This window comes from Botrytis porri, assembly GCF_014898465.1.
Source record: "Botrytis porri strain MUCL 3234 chromosome Unknown BPOR_002, whole genome shotgun sequence".
Classification (NCBI taxonomy): Eukaryota; Fungi; Ascomycota; class Leotiomycetes; order Helotiales; family Sclerotiniaceae; genus Botrytis; species Botrytis porri.
Genome location: NW_024066076.1, coordinates 3,671,631 through 3,696,758, shown reverse-complemented (window position 1 = coordinate 3,696,758; position 25,128 = coordinate 3,671,631). Strand labels below are relative to the sequence as shown.

Here is a 25,128-nt window from a genome sequence, read left to right as displayed (position 1 = left end):
GAGCTCGTTTCGCTAACCACACTCCTTTATGGTTTCATTTGTCAAGGTACATACTTCTGTCATTCTTCTGAGACTCCCCATGTTAGTTCCTTTGTTTCCTTCGTCTTCCTTTGAATAGACAGTATAAATTTCCTTGTTCGATCTGTCCCTTTATCAACAACAAGAACCCAAACAAATAAAATACATTTTCATACATAAACTAAACTTGAAGTTGAAATTTTTTTAAATTTTTAATTTGTAATATTTTTCCTATACAAAATAAACAATTTTTTAGGAAAATTCATAATTTTTATCTTTAATAACTTATAATTTTATATTTTTTTTTTAAAAAAATAAACTAGTTTTTGTGGCATATAATTAAAGTAATTTTTAATCGATTTTGAATTCTTTTAATCATTTTATATAAAGTTTTAATAAAAAAATAGGAATCTTAAAAACTGAAAAATCAATGATTTTAATAGGGAAATCGAAATTTATATAATGAGGAGGTTTTAGAATTCTTATAACAAATAGATTATAATATGTTAAAAAGATGACTTATTACATATTGATCTTTTGCTTCTACTCTTACATATAATTAGTTAATTTTTCTTGTACAGAATTCAAAAGGCACAACTTCAATTCATTCAACGTCATCATTTCCGCATGCAATGCAAGTGGGCTACTACCACCCACCCCCACCCCTCCTACCCATTTGCGATTATCACGTTCTCAACGATGTTTAAGTCAAATAGTCCGAGCACACTGATGTTCTTTGATATAATGTATAAATCACTAATGATTAGAAAATGAAAAATGGTATTGTTTATATAAATTTCGTTCCACCTTCTCGTTTCCCCGCAACTTTGCAAGGCTTTTCCTGATGATGTATCGGGCCGACGAACTTTCTTTCTATGTCTGGTTCGCTCTCAGTTTGAGTGGCGACGAGGCACGGCTTTATATGGATCGTGGCTGGCAGCAAGATACCAATATGGTCATATCAGCTACTATCCGAGTCATATCCTCGATCTTACAGGCATGACTTCAAAACTTTCCCAGAACTCCCTGGAGTCATAACACCTTCCCAAGTCATCCATTGACCTTGGTAAAGCTTTGACATCATGTTCCTTCATTAGCTCACCAATCCATTTGATTTGCCTGCCTTCCATCTTTCCGTTTCCATTTTCCGCATCTAATTCACCCGCATAACCCAAGATTAATGACCACCAATCATAGACCATCAGATCAGTCAATATCTAATGATGGAGTTAGTAAAGAATCATTTAGTATCACGACAGACTCACGAATCTTTGGCCTCTCGCCTTTTCCCAATTTCCAATCACTCCTACCACCCCTCTCGACACGTCAAGTCCATGTACCATGTGCAAACTTTTTTTACCGCCCAGCATCTCTTTTGAACCAGCTACTCGTTCAATCCAATGCTTTGGGTTTCTTTCACCGCCCCATAATCCACTCAAATTCAGGACACATCCACCCAACCCAAGAATTTCATCCTCAGCGACAGCTCGGTCATCAGCACTATCATACGATGAATGGCGTGTGACCCATGTACTTTGACCTGGGATAGTGAAAATTCCTGTGCTCCCCAATTGAATGAAATGAAATGAAGCAAATGAACCATGATTTTCGATAGATTCCAAAGAGTGTGTATCTTGATAAAATTTCACAAGGGATTTTGATTGCCCCTTTCCTTTCAGCGGGAACGTAATCAATATACTCTGAGCCGTTGGAAGGTCAAGCATTTGTTTTCGAGTATCAGTGTCATCTTCTGGATTGAATCGAAATTTATAAGTTCCATCACGACCTGTAGTAGTAGTAGCGGCGTATTTTATTCCTCTTTGTTGAAGAAGTGGGATGAGAAAGGTTGATGTCCATCCCGCTCCGAGAATAAGAAGCTCGACGGCTGATTTTGAGTCATTTGACTGGGGAGGTAAATTAGCTCCTCCTCCCTGAGATCAATTAGAGGAATTAGAGATAAGTTGTGGGATGTTGCTGAGTACTCACCATGATTGAATAATTAGTGAAGGTAGTTACAAGGTAGTTAGACCCCAGGTTGTCTTTTGACGTGTTGTGTTGGTGTTGAATTGGTGTAAAATTGTTGTAAGTGTTTGAGGGTTGGAGTATTTGTCAGGGTGGGTGTTTATGTAGGTAGGTACTAGCTAGGTATCTTATGGATTGGATATTCAGGAAGTAATGACGTGATTGAAGATTGTACTCGAAACCCCAAAGATCACGACCTCAAAATGCCATTCTAATACATTATCTATACCTATATATCTACCCACCTAGGTAGTAAGGATCAGGAAGAACTTAGGTCGCGATATCTCAAAGATCTGATTCAATTGCTGTGGTTCGGAAGAGAAAAGGGAAAGAGAAAAGAATCACTGGAGATACGGGTGTGAGTGCTAGTGGGGCGGCTTTTAGATATGGCAATCGACATTCAACATCCACGTAGGGAAGAGTCGACGACATTTTAGTCACAACAATAGGATATTCATTCCAAAATGGCTTTTCGACAATTCGACAAAGGTCATAAACTTTCCTTAGTCATTTTCAATTATTCATTCCTATACCCCAATAGCAAGCAATCTATGAATTGACCATTCTGTGAAATTCCCAATTACCACCCACCAACCATTAAATCCATAATCACTACCTCTAGTCGCCACCAAATTTTCCTCATTTCCTAATCATCTACGTTGGAAAAAGAAAACGCCAGAAAACATATATACGATCTACCAAATAGACCAGCATCTAGTCTATTGCTCTAGATTACAGAATAACCAATATATGCGGCGTATCTCCCGGTGGTCCGAAGGCAACTCCTCATATAGAAATACCATACTTGTTGAAAATGCGTCCGTCACTGTAGACTGGAACATGATCCCCTTCTTCCCAAGGAACCAGATTCAAGCTATCACTTTATTTTGATGCATCTCCAAGAATCCATTCGAATCCAATAAACTTTGACTTGCAACATAACTAAATCCACCAAAGGGGTTGTTCTCGTTTGCAGAGGTCGCGCTCCATGGTACACCATTGTGACTAGTAACTACAGGACTCAAGGAGAGCTCCGTGAAATCTTCCGCAAAGTTCTCCGCAAGTTCTGGATCTGTTATGAATGGTTGAATTGGTGCATCGACTTCTCTTTTGGCAAGCTTCTGCCAATCTATACGACGAAAGAATCGATGTTTCTTGATGATGGCCATGTCTTTGGGCATATGAGCTCCGAGTCTTTTGTTGGGTTCCTTACGGAGAAGGCGCGTCAACAGATCTTTGGCATCGGGTCCTAAAAAGTAAGGCATAGCAAGTTTTTGCTTCGTGATCCGGTCCTGAATCACTTTGTTATTTTGACCTTGGAAGGGTGGGCTGCCAGTCAATAAGTCGAACCCAAGAGCACCAAAAGACCACCAATCCACGGCCATTCCATACTTTTGTCCAAGGATAATTTCAGGTGCCATATATTCAACAGTACCTAACAAAGAGTCGCATTTATCATTTTCGTCCACAGCTACTTTACTGAGTCCAAAATCAGTGAGAAGTAAATGACCTTCGGCATCCAATAAACAGTTTTCCGGTTTGAGATCGCGATAGACGACACCAAGATTGCGATGGAGATGCTCCAGGGCCAAAACCATCTCTGCCATGTAAAAGGATGCGACTTCCTCGGAAAACATACGTTCTTGTGCGAGGTGGGTAAATAACTCTCCGCCTTGCGCGTATTCCAAGATCAAGTATAATTTTTCGTGGTCCTGGAAGGCGTAGAATAGTTTGACGACGAAGGGATGTCGATTTACACTTTCGAGGATGCTTCTCTCCGTCTTCGTCTGCTCCACCAATCTCTTATGGACCGTCAAGGATGCCTTCTTGAATTGTTTTTGAGCGAATAATGTCCCGGTTGTACGTTGCTTGACCAAAATGACAGTCCCAAACGTACCCTTGCCTAAACATCGTAAGGGTTCAAAGTCGTCTGCGGCCATTTTTCTCGCAATCGTATCCTGAATCAATCCTCCTTCAATTGCACCGAACATAGGTTGTGCCCGCACACTTTCACTAACAAAATCATGTTCCAAGGGTATCTCATATGTCGTGCTGTCGGATCGTTCATCATCGCTCAAGTCATCGGAAGTCGTTGCCGTACTGCTTTGTGGTTGCGATTGAGGGCGGCTGCGCACCATGGAATTTGTTCTGGATTCATTCTCCAAGTTGAGAGTATCGAGTTGTAGCTTTAATCTGCTAATGCCACCAATTCCTGGAGATTTGAACGGTTTCAATGAAGGGCTGCAATTTGCGCTGACAACATCGCCGATCTTCGGGTTATATCGTGCTGGAGTATTGCAGCCATAATCAGAATCTTCATCACCCGAAACGGCAGGAGTCTGGAAGCCTCGAATTGTAGTTATGGCTGGTTTCTGTTGTGCCTGCGATTGATTCATGGTGCACCACGGCGACGTTCAGCGTCAGCTCGAATTTGGGAACGATAATTTCGATGTAGCTTTTGGTGATTCTTGGATGGTCGCATCAGGTTCTTGCAGTGGAATGTAAAGATTTCTGTATAATTTCTTTCGATATGCATTTGCTATTGATAGGGCTTATTCTAGTACGAAGTAGAATGAAACGTAAATTAAATTTTTCTCCCAAGGAGGTGGTAGTAGTAGTAAGAAGGTGAAAGGAGTAGGAGGAAGAATGATGAAGGATCAGAAGAAAGTTTCCAAGGTTTTTGCTTAGTACTGTGTGTAGTGTGGAAGATCCAAGCAAATTCTGGGCTGAACTGGGGAACCGAAAGCGATTAGTACGTGTACTTAGACATACTCAACATGCAATCCCTCAGAGCAAACAAAGTAAATCTCGCTCGAATAAAATGAATATAACAAGTGCTCACATCATTTAGACCACTTCTGAGCAAGAATCCTAATTGAACATACACATAACTTCCACCTTGGGGTTTTGGAATGGTCCATTATTATTCATTTGTGTGAAATGATGAGAAGAAAATCAAAATAAAATGATTGGTTCTTGAAATTTTCCCGAATAGACTTTTACCTTCCGATGTTTGACTTACAGTACAAGGTTTGGAGTTGAAATGGCCCTGAGCTGATAGGATGTTATAGTCGAGACAGTCTTATAAACCAAGGAGGTACTAAGGTTAATTACTAACTACTTCGTACTTCTTCCTTGTCTTTTGTACCTGAATCCTAGAGTATATACATAATAGTAAGATTGCATAGTACATACTCAGGCAGGTGCAAGGTATGTATCTAAGATCCTCAAGTCGGCCATAAGAAAAAATCATAGAAGAATTCAATCAATTGTGAGATCTTACATCGGATGTACACACGTAGTGCAGGTCAACAAACCCCTCTTGTTCTGGAGTCATGCTCCTCTTGTCATTCTATCATTCCTTTAATATTATTATCATAGTAGCGAAGAGGAAATGTGATTCAGAGTCACCTCTCTCTTCTCTTCCTAAACTCAAAATTCTGTCCCAATGCAGGCCATGCGCATTTGCCCCAGATGACCGAGACAGGTAACTGTGGCGGCCTCCAGTCTCCACGCTTTGCATCTAGCTGTCACGAGGTTCAATTGCTTTTCGCTTCATTTCGCATTTGCTCTCCACTGTAGGTCATGGACGCAATCACATGGAAGGCGACCCAGACTTCTACGTATCAGTCACATATTTCTCAATAGGTGGGAGAGCGATAGGAGGTGTGTAGGATGGAGAGGTCTTGAAGTCTGTCGTGTGCAGAGATCAGATGAAATCATCCTTTACACGTCATTTTCGTTTATCATCGACAGCGCGAACGACTCCAGTCAAACTGCATCATCGAAATTTCGAGGCACTTCTACAAAATGCAGAAGGAAACTTGTGGAATCGATACTGATACCAAGCGGTTCAATTCTCAAATCTTACTAGAGACCAGACAGTTAATTTTCAAATTAATTTTACTTTATGAATATTTTATTCGGACCATTTTCTCATATTCTTTCTCTCAGATTTCCGCAGCAGTACTGCCCGAATCTCGAATTTATCGCAAAAGTCGCTTTGTAGGCGGTGGTACCTTTGTGGTTTAGACATCACTTGCACCTATCTCATCTCGTATCTCAACAAACTGTCAGCCCGAATACCATACGGTTGAACCCTCAGCCATGCTCTCAACATCCACTTAACAATGTCATCCTTCCATCCATGGTTATGGGTGCTTGTCGAAGGTTTCCTCTTCTCAGTTGCTTTGCGGCTCTGCAGGGGACATCATAGGGTATCAAAGTGGTATACATAATCCGAATCCTCTCTGGCTCGTTCAATTTCTCTGAAAATACAACAGGAAGTCCTGATAAAAGTTTCTTCGAACCATAGAATGTCTGATGTGATAGAGTTCAAGAGTTTAGGTTTGGTGTCTTTCAACATAGAAGTACGTCGCAGAATTCATCGTATTTTTTATTGTGAGGAGACAAGTGCTGGCTCGGGCATTGCGAAGTGTATCTTCCTTGGCTCATGTAAGGATATGTAAGGACATCTAACCATATGTGATTAAGATTTTAGTTCAAGGGTTTTAACAGTATTTGAGTCACTTCGATGAGGTGATTATTACGAATCAACCTAACAACCGGGACTGTCTCAAAATTTGAAACAGTTTCAATGTTAAGAAAGATCTTACTTTGCCCAAGATTTTTAGTTTTTGCCCTGCATTTCAGATTGTTGATCTTTTCGGAAGCAAAGGTAACAATTATGTGTATTCCTGATGAAACCTCACCACATAGTCATACACATCGTCATTTGCTATTCTAGATAACCTTTCCCATCATTTATCTCACCTTGAAGTTGGAGAAACGTTCCTTTATCATGCCCTGGTATCACTCGACCTTTGGTTGTAGATTCCAACCGTTTCAAACGCTGGGTACTTTGGAACCAAGCTGGATGATCACTGTAACTTCATATTAGCTTCCCTTTTCTCTTTCAGTGGTGTCAAGCATTTCATACCGTGCTAGCCATCCTTGAGGTACTCCATCTCGCCACTATCATGTTGTTAACAGATTATAACATTGACCAGAATGAGGATGAATTCTACTAACATTTTCAATTACGTGACAGTGGTCACTGATAAAAAAGAATGTTCCGGTCTCCCGGAGGTTCAATTGCATTCCCACGAGACCATCAGTGTGACCAGGAAGATGATGAAGAGTAATTCCTTGACAAAAATCGACGGTTCTCTCATCGAACGTCTTCCAATTCAACGATAACTGTTCGAAATCAGCATTTTACGAGACATCAATCATAACAAGAGGCTGGCTTACATCCAAATAATGTTTTAAATAGACCCCAACATCGGCACCAGTGGCAACGGACCAAAATGCCGAACGCAACTCTATATCATGAACCCAAATCTCGACATCTTTTCTCTCTAGGAATTGATCCAATCCACCTGCATGATCCAAATGCAGGTGGCCCAGAATTCTATTGTTCGGTAAGTGTATCTTCTTAGCTCATTGGTCAAAGGCATCCTACATTTTTTTGACATCTTCCAGTTTGTGTCCTGTCGCTTCAATAGCCGCTCTCAATTCATGTCTTGGTTCATACTTAATGCGTGCAAAAATATCGATTACTTGTGGACCCCAAACTTCAGGATAATCAACCCCACACCCTGTTTCCCAAAGTATCAAACCTTCAAAAGGGTGATCAATTAATATGGCATATATGGGTAGTTCTCTCCGTTTGTTCGCAAACTTCTCTCCTTCTGCAGACTTCAACGATGTGTTACCACCTCTTGTTACAAACCCCTCGTCACATTCTAGCCATCCAAGTTCGAGTAAATATGCCCGTGTCCCTGGAGGACAGACATTGGAGACATGAGCAGGCACTGCGCCTGAATCGAGAGCCCGTTGTATTCCTGCCATTGTTCTATATGCAATCAAGATCGTTGTTTGGGGAGTTGAATGGTTTAATATGAGATTATGGTATTGGTATCTTGTATTAAATAGTATCATTGAAGATTAAAATCTGGTGGGTAGATCTCAATGAATTCTTATACCTGTAATTGATATGATCCACTCGACCCCGCTTTATGGAACCAGTGCGATCTTGTTTATTTTTTTTTAGCTATCACATCTTACAGAGTACATTGCACAATCTAGGACGATCCAATTACAAATATTAGTTAGTACCTTCAGGCAGATCTGTAAATAAGCTGTGAGGTGAGTTATGCGATGTGAGTTGTGAGCTAGAAAGGACATTCGAGTTCGAGCTAACCTTAAGTATGTGGTAAAACAAGATTCTGAACTCCCTCTCTGTCGATGATTGACTGGATGGATCCGTTCCGCACATCATGAGAAACGCCCGACGCCTCAAATTGTTGCATGTGATTTAATTAAACTGACTAACTGGACCCAACTCAAGCCAAAAGATGATTTCGAGAAGATTTGGTAAGAACAAAATGTGCCCCCACTAATTACCCCTCCTCGAATTGATCACTCCGCATATCCCGGTAGTGAAGCTAAACAATCAAAAAAGCAAGTTCCCGAGGTATTGTAGGAAGCCGTTTGATATGAGTAGCGACCGCTCGTAGGATATTGAAATAATCCAATTCTGAACCCCTTCTAGAATACTCAGACATTAAGACATTATAAGAGCAAGCATTGAACCCTTTCATAGAAATGGCTCAAGAAACCATGAAAGCCGTAGTATTCCATGGAACTCTTGATGTTCGACTAGAAGATCGACCCATTCCGAAAATCGTGGACCAAACAGATGTAATAATCAAGGTCAAATACTCGGCATTGTGTGGAAGGTAAGTTGACCTTGCATTGTAAGTACTTGGCTAGGAAGCTCGAAATTGATCGATTTCACAGTGAACTCCACGTTTTCAGGGGACATCAAGCTTCGAAGACAGGCTTCATCATGGGTCATGAGACCGCAGGCACAATCGTTGAATTGGGAAACGATGTAAAGACACACAAGAAAGGCGATTTGATTGTCATGCCATTCACTGTGTCTTGTGGTGAATGTTTCTATTGTATAAGAGGGTATTCTTCGCGATGCGAAAAATGTTTGTTATTCGGATGTCCTTTACTAGATGGCGGTCAAGCCGAGTACATGAGAGTGCCATTGGCAGATGCAACAGCTGTAAAAGCGCCGGAGGGCATTGATGAGAAGAAGTTGGTGTTGATGGCAGATATCTTCCCTACCGGATATTTTGCCGCTAAGAATGCTTTTGATGGAATGTCGCAAGAAACCATAAGCAATAGTGTTGTGATTTTAATTGGATGTGGGCCGGTTGGTCTTTGTGCCTTGATCAATGCTTTGGAGTATAAACCAAAGATCGTGATAGCTATCGATCGTGTGGAGAGTCGGTTGGAATTGGCTAAAGAGTTGGGCGCAGAACCGTGGAACGATCAGACGAACAAAGAAGAATTGACGAAGCGAGTACATGAATTGACTGCCGGAAGAGGGGCTGATTGTGTAATTGAGGGTGTCGGTCATGCAGATGCGCTGAGAACTGGATTTGATTTGCTGCGGCCATGGGGAACAATCACGAGCTTCGGTGAGTAGATTTCTCGGTTTAGAAAGGTCACCTACCTAACAAACTATGATCATAGGTGTGCAGCAAGATGAGATTCCTTGGTCAGGTATGGAGGCTTATGGGAAAAACGTGAAATCACAATTTGGACGATGTCCTGTTCGAAGTGTTTTCTCAGAAGCTATGGAGGTTCTCAAAAAGAACCAAGATAAACTTGAGTAAGTTTCTTCAATTTGATCCTGAAAATCTCTAAAAGTAGGGTTCTAATTAGATACAGTTTTATGACCGACAAGATTATGCCCTTGAGTGAAGTAGTTGAAGGATATGATATCTTCAATAAAATGCAGGTACACAAGGTAATATTTGAGCCTGGGCATTGAATTTTCGCCGCCCCTGAGTGTCGCTTTGTTTTCTAGATTAACTACCACAATCAAGTTTAAGATATCTTACAAAATCATACATGTGGCAAAGATAAAGATTAAGTGACAATCGAATTCATGATTAACGTTAGTCACAAATGCAGCCGAGAAATTGCAGATTTCTAGACACTCGAAGTTGATTAACCCAAAAACCTGCTTTGAGTTTTCAGAAGATGAAGAATATTTGATCTACTTTATCATGAATTGAACGAAAGCAAAGATTAAGACACATCTTTCAAGCCATAGGCAACTACTTTCAATCATCCAAAGTAAACCTATTAACGAACCTAAAAGTCTTCAATCCAGCTTCAAACTCCTTAACAAGCGCACCTACACCCGTTAAATTAGTATACACGCCTGGTCCAGCAGATATTGACGCAGTATTCAATGCCGTTCTTGCATTTCCCAAAGTTCCTACAGGCTTTCCCCAATTGTACGCATCCAACAAGATCTGACGAGGTCGGTCTGCTGGGAAGTACGTCGACTTTGAACCGTTTGTGAACAAAGTCTCGGCACCATCAGTTATGAGAATGCCATCAAATAGTGTCGCATCCGATGCGCTATAGGTGACATCCACTCCGTTCATCAAGATTTCCCCTATGACTTTGACGTTTACCCCGGATGTCGAAAACGATGCTGCAAGATCGGCTGCTTGTGTTAAAGTTGCATTGTTCTTAACACTCACTAAGACTCCGACATTGAGTGTTGCTATCGATGGGAGCTCATTGCCAAATATGGTGATGGAGGAAGTTTTGTTGTCATTGTAGTAAGTGTTGTCTGCTTCCGGAACTGGTAGATTCAAGACCGAAGCGACACGTGCGGCAAGATCGTGTGAAACGCGATTCAATTGAATAAGGACATTTGATTTCACAACGCTAGATGTAAGTTGAGAAGTTTCGAATCGGATCGCGTTAATGAGGAACTGTTGTTCTGCTGGGATGAGAGAATTGTAAAATAGCCTGGGTTGAGACCAAACGTCTGAGAAAGTTGACGAGACTTCTCTTACTAAATTACCAGAGACCGTTCTTCCAGGAGTTGTGAAGAAGCCTCTACCGATTGTTTGGTTTGCTTGCTTTGGAGCCGCATCATTGAGAGTATTTGGAGAATAAGCAGCAGTGTTAAGAGGGATATATTGTTGCGCCGCACCGTCACGATTGTTGTTGTGGACAGGAACGATGGGGCGGTTGATAGGCAGTTGCTCGAAATTTGGTCCACCATGGCGATTTAGTTGTGTATCCAGATATGAGAAGATGCGCCCTTGAAGAAGTGGATCGTCCGTAAAATCAATGCCACGCACTATGTGCCCTGGTTGGAACTACATCACTTAATATCAGCATTATATCTCCCATGATGTTTCCAATAGTCCGAATAGTAGAATAGCAACCAAAGCGTTTGAAGATATCAAAGTCTTTAGTTGTTGGGCTTCAATTCGATGTTTTGAATACGTTGGTCTTTCGGGATGTAGGAATTATCTTACCATCACTTGCTCTGTTTCCGCGAAGTAATTTCGAGGATTAGCATCCAATTTCATGACTCCAATCTTTTGGACTGGAACAAGCTCTTCAGGAAGGATCTTGGTGGGATCCAAAAGGTCAAATCCAAACTTCAACACATCTTCTTCCTCCACGATCTGAATCCCGAGTTCCCATTCAGGGCCATTGCCGCTCTCAATAGCATCCCACAAATCTTTTCTGTGGAAGTCTGCATTCTTCCCCGCAAGCACTTGAGCTTCCTCCCAGACCAAGCTTGCCTTGCCTTGTTTACTCTTCCAATGCCACTTAACCAGTTTGGAAGTACCGGAATCAGTGACCAAACGAAATGTATGAATACCAAACCCATCCATGTGGCGGAATGATCTTGGAATTCCATTTCCAGCCATGGCCCAAAAGAGTGTATGCAGTGAGCTTGGTTGCTGACTAAAGAAGTCCCAAGCAGAATCGTGTGCTGTTGCTGCTTGAGGTATTTCGTTATCCGGGGATGGTTTGACAGCGTGAATCAGGTCAGGAAAGAGGATTGCATCTTGAATGAAGAAAACAGGAATGTTGTTCCCGACAATATCTAAAAATTCGTAAGCTTTTCCGCATTACCGAGATAAGAACGATTCATACCGAAATTTCCTTCATCCGTATAGAACCTAGTAGCAAAGCCATGGACGTCGCGTGCAGTATCAGCACTACCTCGACTTCCAGCAACAGTGGAGAATCGTACGAAGACAGGTGTCTCTTTACCCTCTTGATTCAGAAAGCTAGCTGCCGTTATGTTGCTATAATTTCCATAACTTTTGAAAACACCGTGTGCACCTACATGAATGTTAATGATAATCTACCAAGAGATATGATGTAGTACTCACCGGCGCCTCTGGCGTGGACGGCACGTTCTGGTACCTTTGCAATAAGTTAGTAGAACCATTGATTATGGAGGAATGAACACATACTCGTTCATGGTCGAAGTGCTGTATCTTTTGACGAAATATAAAATCTTCAAGCAGTGTTGGGCCCCTCGCACCAGCTTTCAAACTAGTATCCTCTTGTATAGGCCCGCCCGCATCGGTAGTGAAGTATGTGTTGGTGTCATTTAATGTGAACTGGTCTAAGAAACTAGAACTACTGGTTTGAGCATCGTTAGGTTCGCGCTTTTGAGGTTGCGTGTCCATTCCGTATGGACATTGAGCTGCGGCCAAGCCCGCGAGGCTTAGGACTGTTGCCAAGTACATCCTGACGGAATTGATGATACAAGCTGACTGTCTTTGAACAAAAGCTAACGTTACAGAGATGGTAAAAGGATGAATTGGGAAGGCCTCTTTATAGGCAAAAAGTTCTGGCACTAATTCCCAAGGAGTGCTAGAATATTCGCAAGGTAAGACGATTGCATTCCCTCCTCGATGGATCCATGAGAAATCAAATCACGCAAAGCAAGCTTCCAGGCAAGCATCTGGAAGCACACCCTGAGAACCATAAATCACTCATCAACAAGAAGCCGAGACATCACTCTACCATGCAATTGTACGCAGGTGTTGCGTGGGTGTTGCTAAGGTTAATGAAGTTATGCGTAGCACGATTTCTGATCGTAAGCCAATAATAAAGGCAGTTTGATTATCAATCGACTTTTTCAAAGTGCATATGCAGGGAACTGACAAGGGAAACCATGGAAGGTTTCTTGTGTAATGGAGAACAAAGTATCCATGACATGCAACCAACAATGCAGCCCGCGGCACTCGATTGTTGGGAACGTTGATCCTGGATCCAAGCAAATACATGACCGTTAGTCTCTCGATCGGTACTTTCACTGCCATGACTCGGCAAATAAAAGGCTCCACCGACACCATAGCGTGGAAATCCATAAGCAACATCAACAATTAGACGATTGGAAAAGCCAAGGATTTATGTAGACTATTCCAGATCATCACCACGGCATCATCTCAAATTGAAGCATGCATAAGTGTTTGACGCGTGTCCACGGCGAAGCTTGTGTGACAAGATGAAAAGAAGGTGAATGGATTCCAAAGAATAACTCCGCAAGCAATACATCATCTTCAATGCCTGCTAGTAGTACATGATACGACCTTTAACTCGGGTAACGTGAGAATGATGGAACAAGGTCTGAGGATTGGTTTCTGCTCGATACTGGGAGAATATATAAGACGTAAAATCTGGAATGAAGACAGGCTCAAGAAAGGCTCAACAATAGATGTTGGTATGTGGGCGCGCATAGAAGTAAAAATGGAATCATTTTTTGATCCCCAGAAAATTGGCAAAGCAATATAAACCACCTTGTCGTGGCACACAATTGGTCCCCACAAAGTATTGTACTTTATAAGCATTGACGTTCGAGGCCTTAAGCTGCTAGCTTGTGTCTCCTTGTCACAATATAGCTTGACAATAAATAATTACGCACTAAGATCAAGAAAAGAGAATGAGCCTCTGAAATCAGTCGCTCGCAGATTGTGCGATACCCAATGAAAAGTTTACATGAAAGAATCATAAACAGTACATAGTCCGAAAGCTCTGCGGAAAAAGCCATAGTATTTGTGGAGCCCGGAGCTCATTTCCAGTAATAAGAAGGTCGAAGACGTACTCTGTAGGGTAAAAATATATGAACACTGACTGCTTGGCTTTCGTTATGGAATAGACGTTGGTAAGCAAAAGATTATCATAAAGTCTCGAACGCGGATGATTCTCAACAGGGGCCTCCACATCGAATATTGATATTTGGATGTTCATCTGAAAGATTACAAACTCCACAAAGCTAAGAGGATGAATGATGTCGACGAAACTCAAACGAAATGGCATGTTGAACATGTTGTGAAATAGGATTACCGGGATAACCATGTTGTCATTGCTTACCGTAATATAATATACCGAGGTATAAGGTGTCCGCATAACTTTTGGGGTGTTTCCTGCAGAGTGGTGCCATTGTGACATCTTGATCTGAAACAAACCGACGATATTAGAGGCAAGTGAATATGCAGTAAGAAGTGTCAAGCAGCATTGCTAGTCACCGGCAGCCGGCGTGTTGCCCATTTTATTGCATCCAAAGCCAGATGCAAATCTTTGACAGAAAAGTGATTTGTCAACGCGTCCATGATAATGAGAAGATGGAGGCTTATCCAACCCAGCACTTTTTTTATATAGACTGCGGCGTTCGAGGTTGAGAAGTCGGGTATTAACTCTCATGATAAAAAGTCACAAAGGCTGCTAAGGGCGAGAAAATGGTACGACATAATCTTCCATGACAGATTATACTGCATACTTTCACCCTCTAATTAACTTCCCCGAAGTCTTATACTTTGTCTGTTTGCTTGCTTGTTTCACTCCAGGGTGAACTACTGAAATGGCAATTATGCTGGATATCTTTTTCACTTCCACAGCTAAGCAGCGCGATTCGGGGCCGTATGCCAGAAGACTTCGACAGATGTTGATGATAAAAGCGAGAGATATGTGATGCTCGTTCATGTTTCTGTGTTGAGCTCGCTCTGCGGTGGCAGATTCCGTATTTGACAAAGCATCCACTCATTAATATAATATAATTTTCAATAACTTTAATACTATATTGAATAAATTGTTTCTACCTTATTAATTTAATTAAGCTTTTTATCATATATAACAAAGCTTATTCTAATCAATAAGGTTTTAATGAATTTCTTAGATTTTAAAAGTTTCATTGAAAACTTTAGTCTAAGATAATAATTTAATATAACGTGTTTTATCAGTGTGCGGGTCATATCAGTATGCGGGTCATTTCGAAAACCATCTAAATCAAGCTTTCTAAAATATTAATATTTTAATAACTAATCATTATTTTCTTGAATAAAAGATTTTAAAAAATAATTAAAATCTAGATTTTTTATTAATCTAATTTTTATAAAATAATTTCATCATTTTCTATAAAAAAAAAGGAAATTGTCACGATTTTCGTTACAAAAAAACTATTTTTATAATAAAAACTTTATAAATTCGAATTTCCTAAAACTAATCAGATTCTTAAAGTTCTCATATATTCCAGTATTTTGTATCAAATTTTCAGAAAATTATATCTATAAATAGAGAAAGTACACGGTTACGCATAGACGAATTTTGTATATAAAATAAGTGATCTATATACTGATATGACCTGCACACTGATAAAACACGTTATAAGAAGTTTCTAGATTTTATTTGTTTTTCAATCCCTCTTCTTTTTTTCTCTTTAAGAAGATTTTATATTGAATTATTATATAGAATCATAAAAATTATATCTATCTTTTTGTTACGGGAGCTGCCTCTAGGGTCACGTGGAAGTGTCTAGAGATCTCTCGAGGTGGTTTAGACTAGACTTCAAGTAGGAATTCAATAAGGTTGTAACTGGTTGCAATTCTCGTAACTATAGTAATGAAACTAATGATTGTTCTTGAGCACGAAGCTCTACATTATAATGAAACTCATTCCTTTATATAGACCTTCCTGCTCTACGAAACCCATGGTTCTGTTCTACTTGGATCCCTTGGATCCTAAGCTCCAAAGGCTCCAACGTCCTGTCACATGACACTCGTCACGTGATCCAATGTTACCCGTCGTAACACTTTTGTACTTTGAATAAATAACATAATGATTTATTAATATAATAATATAAAGCTTTTAATAATTATTAATTAATAATGTTATATATAATATAAGAATTTTCAAAGTAAATTCGAATTTTTATTCGAATTTATTTATATATAGATTAGAAATAAAGTAAACTGTTATTTAAATAATATATATTTATAGTATAATAATAAAGCTTATAACTAAATAATAATTCGAAAGTAATATACTTTATAAAAGAATTTACTCTCTTTTAAACTTTCTGTCACGGAGCCAAGTACTCTACCACTAAGCCACGTAACCCTAAAAGGGTATAAGTAGTTTGATCAATATTAAACCTACTAAGTAGAGCTATAATTAATTCATGACACTTTCAACTAATAATTTTTATTTATCTCTTAGCTTTTACATTTACTTCTTTCTACATCTTTAGCTTCTATGTATATATACTTTTATTTACCTTTTTCTATAATTTTGATACTTAAAAATCTTAAAAATCTTAAAACTCTTTTAGAACTCTTGTTTTCTCTTTTTTTTTTTCAAAAATATAATAATAAATAAATCTCAAAATAAACTATTTTTGTTTATTATTAATAAAGTATGTATTTTGTTTATAATAAAAGAAAGATTAAGATTGTAATATGTTTTTTAAAAATTCGTATAGGGATTTAGATTGAATTTCTTTTCGTTTGGAGTATTAACTTTGTTGTTACAGGGTTGGAGCTTATAATTTGAATGTTTCATAGTCGCACAATAAGCAAAGCAATTCGCTCTGCGTTCGTAAAGAACAATAGTTTAAATTTGTAAGAAGTCTATTTGATTGAAGTGTGTTCAAGATTGAGCGAAGAATGTAGCGAGTTCTGGAGAACATTAACCTTAAGGAGACGAAGCTAATGTTTATCAAAAGTAAGTAGGATACAAGGAAACTGTTGACAATGATGTGCCGGTCCGACTCCCACATCAAGGATATGATTATCGACAGCTCGATGGTTTGATACATTATTTGTTAGTCTGTGTCAAGTTGACAGTGCTAATTTTGAATGATTTGCGCATCATTGACACGAGAAAGTATCGAAGAAGGTGGGAAGTCATTTTACCGCATATGATTATCATTCTTTCTTAGATAATTACTATTAGGTATCTAGGCAAATTATTATGGTTTGGTAAGCTTACCTAGGTAGGTATTGCCACCATTGAACAACCAGTAAAGTAGTACATGTGCCACCTACCTAGTACCTCGGTTTGAATTTATGAAGTATCAAGTACCGGTATTGAAGTGAACTCGATACATAAGTGGGAGATTACCAAACAACCCCATCACAACACTCGATGTTTGCACAAGTTTTCACTTTGCTGCATTCTTCGCAGTATTCTTCGCAGTATTCTTTGCAGAAATCACCTTGCTCTTTCTTCCAACCCGCTTACTTCCATCATAGTAAGGTTCGGTCAGGTATACTTTGTGCTCCATACGGGTACCAGAGCTATAAAAGCGCAGTACTACCTAAGCACGTGCTAGGCCCATTTTGCCGCTCTGCACTAATTCCCCTCGTTCCCCAGCCTTTTCTAACCCCACATTCCCACATTCCCACACTCCCGCCGTTCATCACCACACTCGAGCCACCCTCACGAGCCACACGAGCCACTCGAGCCACATTATTACACAAATTGTTCGCTGAAACTTTTACTCCCCAAATTCTCGATTCCCCAACATCCCCACCTAGGTATTACATGACACCACCAGTGTACATACCTACTACCTCACTGCACTTCTTCCAAGTACACTTCAATACCACACGTTTCTCTCAAAGACATCGACCTGCTGATCGTTTCTCGATTCATCGGTGTGTTCCCGTCCAAAGTAGATGCCACCACTTCTTGCATACATTTCGGCCCTTTTCAACATGCTCTATTTCGAAGGTGAAAAACTTCTATCCGCGGCTAACAAGGTCTCACAACACCATATCCTTTGATTTAGTAAGTATAATTTTTCTTCCATGATGTTGATCTATTTAATACGGGACCTATTCTTGAGCGGGGTTGGCGAGAGGCAGAGTGCGGAGGAGGGGTGGTTATATTATATAAACTCACTTGGTTGCTCTCCGGAAGCTATCGCCACCTCCTTTCTTTTTCAGCCATCAGTTTCTCCATCATACTTTGGTCTATGGACTTTTTTTCTCCTGCTTCTTATTTTTCACTTCGTGTATAACTACCTTAAACCCGTCCGAGGAACAATGGGGGGCAGACTTGGTGTCACAGTTGCTGCCTTTGCCACAGCAATTCTCCACACAACATTTGCGCAAAGTCCAACATCTTCGCAATCAAATGCTACCGCAAGTTATCGTTCCGTTTATACACTTCCCGCTTCGATTGATGTGAGCGCACCTGTCATCCCAAATATTCAAGATCCGCAAGCAGTCAATCCGCAACATGTTTGTCCGGGCTATACGGCATCGAATATCAAGCGAACTAAGTACGGATTGACGGCATTTTTATCATTAGCTGGTGATGCCTGCAATGTTTATGGAACGGATGTAGATTTCCTCAATATGACAGTAGAATATCAATCGAAAGATCGTCTTCATGTGGAAATTGTTCCTACTTATGTTGGACCTTCGAACAGCTCTTGGTTTATTCTCCCAGAGTCTCTTGTAGAGAAACCATCCATTGATGCCGATGCGAACTCTGCCACTCTTGACCTTAGCTTTTTATGGAGCAACGATCCAACGTTTTCGTTTTCAATCTTTCGTCAATCCACAGGGGATGTTCTCTTTTCCACCAACGGCACTAAGTTGATTTACGAAAACCAATTCATCGAATTTGCTAGTTCCCTGCCAGAAAATTACAATCTTTATGGATTGGGAGAATCCATCCATGAATTTCGTATGGGCAACAATTTTACTCGTACTTTTTGGGCCGCTGATGTCGGTGATAATATCGACGCAAACATTTACGGCAACCATGGAATTTATCTTGACACAAGATACTACGAGGTTGATGCAAGCACAGGAAACTTGACATATGTCGCAAATGCAACGAATGTCACCGCAGACTACGTTTCTTACACTCATGGTGTCTATCAGCGAAACGCCCATGGACAAGAAGTCTTGATGAAACCATCAAATATAACATGGAGGGCTCTCGGTGGGAGTATTGATCTATATTTCTATGCTGGCCCAACACAAGAAAAGGTTACCAAAGCATATCAAATGAGTGCAGTCGGACTCCCAGCAATGCAACAATATTTTACTTTCGGATATCACCAATGTCGATGGGGTTACGCAAACTGGACTCAACTCGGCAAAGTAGTGAACAATTTCGCAAATTTTGGCCTCCCATTAGAAACGATCTGGTTGGATATTGATTATATGAATCAGTACCGCGACTTCGAAGTTGACCAAGTCAGATTCGGACATTCTGAAGGTGCTGAATTTATTTCAAAACTTCACGGCAACGGACAACACATTGTTCCGATCGTTGACTCTGCAATATACATCCCTAATCCAGAAAATGAAACTGATGTATACCCTCCTTTCAATCGTGGCAATGAAACCGACAGTTTTATGTTGAATCCCGATGGCAGTTTATACATAGGAAGTGTATGGCCTGGGTACACAGTCTTTCCTGATTGGATTGGATCTGTGTTAAATGGCACTGGAGCACACCAATGGTGGTCAGACGAGCTGACCGCATGGCATTCAAACTTTTCATTTGATGGCATCTGGATTGACATGAGTGAAGTCTCTTCTTTCTGTGTTGGATCATGCGGTAGCGATAATCTTACTCTCAATCCCGTTCATCCACCGTTCCTTCTACCTGGCGAACCAGGGAATATCGACTTTACCTACCCAGAAGGATTTAATCTTACCAATGCTACTGAAGCCGCAGCTGCATCCTTTGCCTCTGTCAGTCAGTCCTCTACTTACGCTACATCAACCGCGTTATTATCGTCCTCATCCACGAGCTACATCCGCACAACACCTACACCAGGAGTTCGCGATATAGTTTACCCTCCGTACACCATCAACAATGTCTTAGGCTCATTGGATGTTCATGCCGTGTCACCAAATGCAACACATCACGGTGGGACACAAGAATACGACTATCATAATTTGTTTGGGCACCAAATTCTGAATGCAACTTATAATGCCCTCCTCAATATCTCTCCATCCAAACGTCCATTTATCATTGGACGTTCTACTTTTGCAGGATCCGGAAAATGGGCTGGACATTGGGGGGGTGACAATTACTCTCTGTGGGCCTACATGTTCTTATCCATCCCCCAAGCTCTGTCATTCTCTTTGTTTGGAATTCCTATGTTTGGCGCAGATACATGTGGCTTCTCTGGAAATTCTGACGAAGAACTCTGCAATCGCTGGATGCAAGTCTCTTCGTTTTTTCCTTTTTACCGAAATCATAATACTTTGGGCGCCCCCTCTCAGGAACCTTATGTGTGGGCATCTGTCATCGATGCAACTAAGGCAGCCACTACAATCAGATATACTCTCTTACCATATATCTATACTATATTCTACCTGGCTCATTCCACTGGCTCAACCGTGATGCGCGCTCTTGCCTGGGAATTTCCTAATGACCCCACTCTAGCGTCTGCGGATCGACAATTCTTATTCGGCCCAGATATCATGGTGACACCCGTGTTAGAACAAGGCGCTACTACCGTCGACGGTGTATTCCCGGGATCAGGAAAAGGGCAGGTCTGGTATGATTGGTATAATCAATCTGCTATCACTTCATCTCCCGGTCAAAACATCACAATTGATGCACCACTTGGTCATATTCCTGTTTACATTCGAGGTGGCGCCATTCTTCCTATTCAAGAGCCTGCATTAACGACTCGTGAATGTAGAAATAATCCATGGGGCTTGTTGATTGCATCCAGCTTAGAAGGGACTGCTAGTGGTGAGCTTTACCTAGATGATGGAGAATCTCTAGCCCCAAATGCTACTTTTTGGGTCGAATTCTCAATGACGCAGAATTCACTTCATGCATCAGGTCGAGGTAGTTACGTTGACAATAATCCACTGGCAAACATCACCATCATGGGCATTTCGTCAAGTGTTAATAACGTTACACTGAATGGTGCTAGTCTTACCAGTGGATGGACATATAATTCTACCAGTCAATTACTCGACATCAAAGAATTGTCTGATGTCACTAGTGATGGAGCATGGAGCAGTGATTGGGTGTTGAGGTGGGCTTGAGGTAAACTCTTTTTCAGAGTGCAAAAGTCATACTAAAGCAGCATGAAGGCTCGATCAACACTTGAGGTTGAAGTGATGCAATGAATAATGTATTGGAGATGAGTTATTTTGTAGAATATAGACCCCGAAAGCATGAAAAAATTGCATTATGCTTTCCGAGTCAAATCGGTGAATATCAAGAGATCAATTAAAAAGACAATCATCCTTTAAAGGTTCGAGCTGCAGTGAATCTATATTACCTGTTCAAAAATCAAAGCCATGTTAAAATTTAAACAATGAGATCGATTTGGAAACTACTGATGAGAAGCCGGCTAGGCGCACAGTGATAATTTCCCTAGTAATATATCTCATTCTTCAGAGGTAACTGATATAGTCTTCTAGTAGCACTTAAAACATATTTACTCCTGGACTCTTTTGAGAACTCGAAATCTACCCAGGTATACAAATATAGACTCAACACTGAAATATTAGAATTTATGACAATTCCAAGTGAGCCCTAAATCATATGTATGCGCGCATCACCAGCATCATATTCGATGAAATCATTCTAGAGGTAACTCATGGCGTTGTATATGAAAGATTCTTTTCTCAAACTTACACATTGCGCACTGCCTGAGGTATTTCTTCCTCCAAGCCGACGTCTGCTATAAGTAAATCTTTATAACCGACTAGTCGCCGGAAATCGCTCGCTACTATGCTTGATCGTCGTCGGTATCTTACCCTTCATCGGGATTATTTCTCCAATGTTTCTTCCTTCCTCTCCACCTCTACTCCTTCTCACTTTATTGTCCACAAACTTTCCCATATTCTTCAACGCAATATCGTAAAATAAGATATGGCTACCAGCCCCGCTACGAGACCATAAATAATCTCACCACCTTTGGTATTTCTTACCAATTGCAATCCTAAGCCACCGCAGATAATTCCCAAAATTGGTAAACAACGGCCATACCATACATGTATATATCCGAGGATTCCTCTAACGCGGTGTTTTCGATAAGCGAGGTGATGAATGAGGCCCATGATAGCCTAGATAATTAAGAGCACAAAGAGAGCTAGACTAGAACTTGTATGCATTTTGCCTTGGTTCTTGAATAACTATTATAAGTCAGTCATTTCATTGTGAATTTGAATATTGAATCTGGATACTCATAAGAAAGCGATGAATCCAATGGTGGATGCACGGAAATACATACATAATCCTTGGACATTGCCAACTTAACACCCAATCCGAAACCAGCACTGAGCATCACCAAACTGAATTTTTGAAAGACTGCGTCAATCCACCATTTTCCAAACATAGTCATGAGCATTGCCCCTAGCGGGAAGAGAATAAACATGGTAATACTCATTATAGTGCCGTGAGCAATTAGGCTGCGCACAAATTATCTATACCCATAGATTATCTGCAAATAATCCGCTTTACAGATTATCCGTTAAAGGTTCTATCTACTTTATGGATTATCTATTAAGACTTTAAAATTACTCGCTTTATATAAATAATCCACAGATTATTTACAAATAATCTATATATTTATAGATAATCTATCTATTTATAAATAATTTATGAATTATTTGTAAATAATTTGTAGATATATAGATTCTCCGCTTTTTTCGCTCAAAATATAAAGCTATTCCCAAATTATTTTCCAGCTCAAAAGTAATCCAAACTTAAATTTTTATTAATTTTTATAACGTAACGTATGGGGAACTCGGACATATGGGGAACTCGGACACTTTTAGCCCATCACCAACTTGAAACCGCAATAACTTTTATTATGCATACCCAATCACCTTCTACATCTGCTCAAATTGAAGAGAAGCTTCAAAAGGCTATAATTTCACTTCAATTGAAAGAATTTAAATCAATTAGAAAGGCTGCAGAGCATTTTGAAGTCCCTAAGTCTACCCTAGCTGATAGGCTGGCTGGGAAGAAAACACGTTCCCAAACCCACGAAATGGCTCAAATTCTTTCAAACGCAGAAGAAAATACTCTTGTACGATGGATTTCACGACTTACCATCACTGGATTCCCTGCTACACCTATGTTGGTGAAGGAAATGGCCGACGAAATTCGTCTTCGACGCGTTCGGGTCGCGTCATCTCGAAATCCTACCTCGACAGAAATTCCACCTATAGGCCACGAATGGATCTATAGATTCCAAAAACGACATCCAGAACTTAAAACATGCTATTCACGTCAATTAGAGTCTAATCGGGCTAAAGAAGCAACTCCGGAGAATATTCAGGCTTGGTTTGACGCGTTTCGCACGCGTCTCATTGAGCGAAAGTATGAATTAGATGATATGTATAATATGGATGAAACCGGATTTGGAGTTGGAAGTACTCAAAGTACGCGCATTATAGTCGATTCTACTCAGAAATCGAATTGGAAAGTTACAGCTGGCAAGCAAGAATGGATAACTGCATTTGAATGTGTCAATGCAGCTGGAAATGCTCTATCACCTATGGTCATTTTCAAGGCTCAGAATACGAATTCTGCATGGATTCCAAAGGACACACCTCAAAGCTGGCAGTTCTCTACTAGTACAAATGGATGGACCTCAAATAGCCATGGATTAGAATGGTTAAAAAGGGTTTTCGAACCAGAATCCAAGAAAGTGTCAGGTGACCGACCTCGACTTTTGATCATGGATGGCCATTCAAGCCATATTACAGGTAGCTTTATTGCTTTCTGTATAGATAATGATATTGATTTACTTATATTACCTCCTCATTGCTCTCACTTGCTTCAGCCACTTGATATTGCGGTGTATGGGCCAATGAAACGATATCATGCTTTAGAGGTCGATCGATATTCTCGAGCTGGTGTAAAGCGAATCCAAAGAGCTGAATGGGTAGAACTCTTTCAAAATATTAGAAAAAAAGCATTGAATTCTTCTAATATTAAAGCTGGCTGGAGAGGAGCTGGTTTAGTACCTTTTGCCCCACGAAAAGTACTCGATTCATTACCATTTAACTCCTCCCAGCAACCTTCTACTCCACAAATGAGAACCCCCAATCAAGACCTAGACTTGTCTATACTCAGGAGTTCTCCTCCAGATGGAACAGAACTAAGGCAAGCAAATCAGATCTTTAATACAGCTCTAGCAAGCAGTGGTTCTCCTGCATCGCCAACTCGTCGATATGCCAAGAGAATGACTAGGCTTGTAGAATCTCAAAATGCTGAGATAGCCCTACTTCGGAAACAGCTCTCTGATGCTCAGGAGGTAATTGAGACTCGAAAGAAAAGAACTAAAGGCAAAAGAGTCAAATTACAAGGTCAATTTGTCTTTAGTACTAAGGAAGTATTGAAAATGGTACGTGAGGCGGAGGAAAAACCGAAGGAGAAAAAGCCACGAGGACGGCCACGCAAACGCCCAATTGAAGAATCAGAAGAAGAGATTGAAGAAGAAGAGCTAGAGAATAGTTCAAGTGATTCGGAATTGGAATTGGAGGATTGTGTGGCTCGTAGAACAAGATCGCGTGTAGAATAATTGAAAAAGTGTCCGAGTTCCCCATATGTCCGAGTTCCCCATACGTTACGTTATTAATTATAAAATTATATTAATATTATAAAGGATTATAAATAGTTATATAATATATAAATAAATATATATCCATAAATAATTTGTATTTGTTTTATAAATTATTTGTCCAGATTCTGAATTATTTGTTCTATAGATGAATTATTTACGGATTATTTGTCGAGGCTATTATTCGCTTCGCAGATACCCGTTGCGCAGCCTATGAGCAATATTATAGGCGTTGAGTGTTCACACCGAGGTTTCATGCTCCTCACTTCCACTTCCCGATGTAGATAGAATTGTACTATTAGATAAAAACGGGTTCTCATCTGATTCAATTACAGCGGTTGTAAGATTGTAGGTAAATTGCCGGTAGCTACTATCGTCGT

General features: G+C 40.3%; 6 protein-coding genes across 6 annotated transcripts; 2 read left to right on the top strand and 4 right to left on the bottom strand.

Moving 5' to 3' along the window:
- Positions 1–735: 735 nt before the first annotated feature.
- EAF01_002091 (uncharacterized protein) lies at positions 736–2,168 on the bottom strand. The gene is made up of 3 exons (XM_038910341.1): positions 2,005–2,168; positions 1,284–1,949; positions 736–1,235 (listed from the first exon to the last, which is right to left on the bottom strand). The coding sequence occupies exons 1-3, from the start codon at positions 2,005–2,007 to the stop codon at positions 996–998; spliced, it is 909 nt and encodes a 302-aa protein (XP_038775153.1). The 5' UTR covers positions 2,008–2,168; the 3' UTR covers positions 736–995.
- A 741-nt stretch (positions 2,169–2,909) lies between these two features.
- EAF01_002090 (uncharacterized protein) lies at positions 2,910–4,436 on the bottom strand (the record flags this gene model as incomplete). Its single annotated transcript, XM_038910340.1, has 1 exon — positions 2,910–4,436. The coding sequence occupies one exon, from the start codon at positions 4,434–4,436 to the stop codon at positions 2,910–2,912; it is 1,527 nt and encodes a 508-aa protein (XP_038775152.1).
- A 2,342-nt stretch (positions 4,437–6,778) lies between these two features.
- EAF01_002089 (uncharacterized protein) lies at positions 6,779–7,893 on the bottom strand (the record flags this gene model as incomplete). The annotated part of the gene is made up of 5 exons (XM_038910339.1): positions 6,779–6,923; positions 6,980–7,014; positions 7,072–7,239; positions 7,294–7,453; positions 7,505–7,893. The coding sequence occupies 5 exons, from the start codon at positions 7,891–7,893 to the stop codon at positions 6,779–6,781; spliced, it is 897 nt and encodes a 298-aa protein (XP_038775151.1).
- Positions 7,894–8,649: 756 nt separating this feature from the next.
- EAF01_002088 (uncharacterized protein) lies at positions 8,650–9,892 on the top strand (the record flags this gene model as incomplete). Its single annotated transcript, XM_038910338.1, has 4 exons — positions 8,650–8,783; positions 8,845–9,536; positions 9,592–9,730; positions 9,790–9,892. 4 exons carry the CDS (start codon positions 8,650–8,652, stop codon positions 9,890–9,892), a joined length of 1,068 nt encoding a protein of 355 aa, XP_038775150.1.
- Positions 9,893–10,187: 295 nt separating this feature from the next.
- EAF01_002087 (uncharacterized protein) lies at positions 10,188–12,644 on the bottom strand (the record flags this gene model as incomplete). The annotated part of the gene is made up of 5 exons (XM_038910337.1): positions 10,188–11,246; positions 11,409–11,989; positions 12,040–12,231; positions 12,282–12,315; positions 12,366–12,644. The coding sequence occupies 5 exons, from the start codon at positions 12,642–12,644 to the stop codon at positions 10,188–10,190; spliced, it is 2,145 nt and encodes a 714-aa protein (XP_038775149.1).
- A 5,580-nt stretch (positions 12,645–18,224) lies between these two features.
- Positions 18,225–21,212, top strand: EAF01_002086 (uncharacterized protein; the record flags this gene model as incomplete). The annotated part of the gene is made up of 1 exon (XM_038910336.1): positions 18,225–21,212. The coding sequence occupies one exon, from the start codon at positions 18,225–18,227 to the stop codon at positions 21,210–21,212; it is 2,988 nt and encodes a 995-aa protein (XP_038775148.1).
- Positions 21,213–25,128: the final 3,916 nt, after the last annotated feature.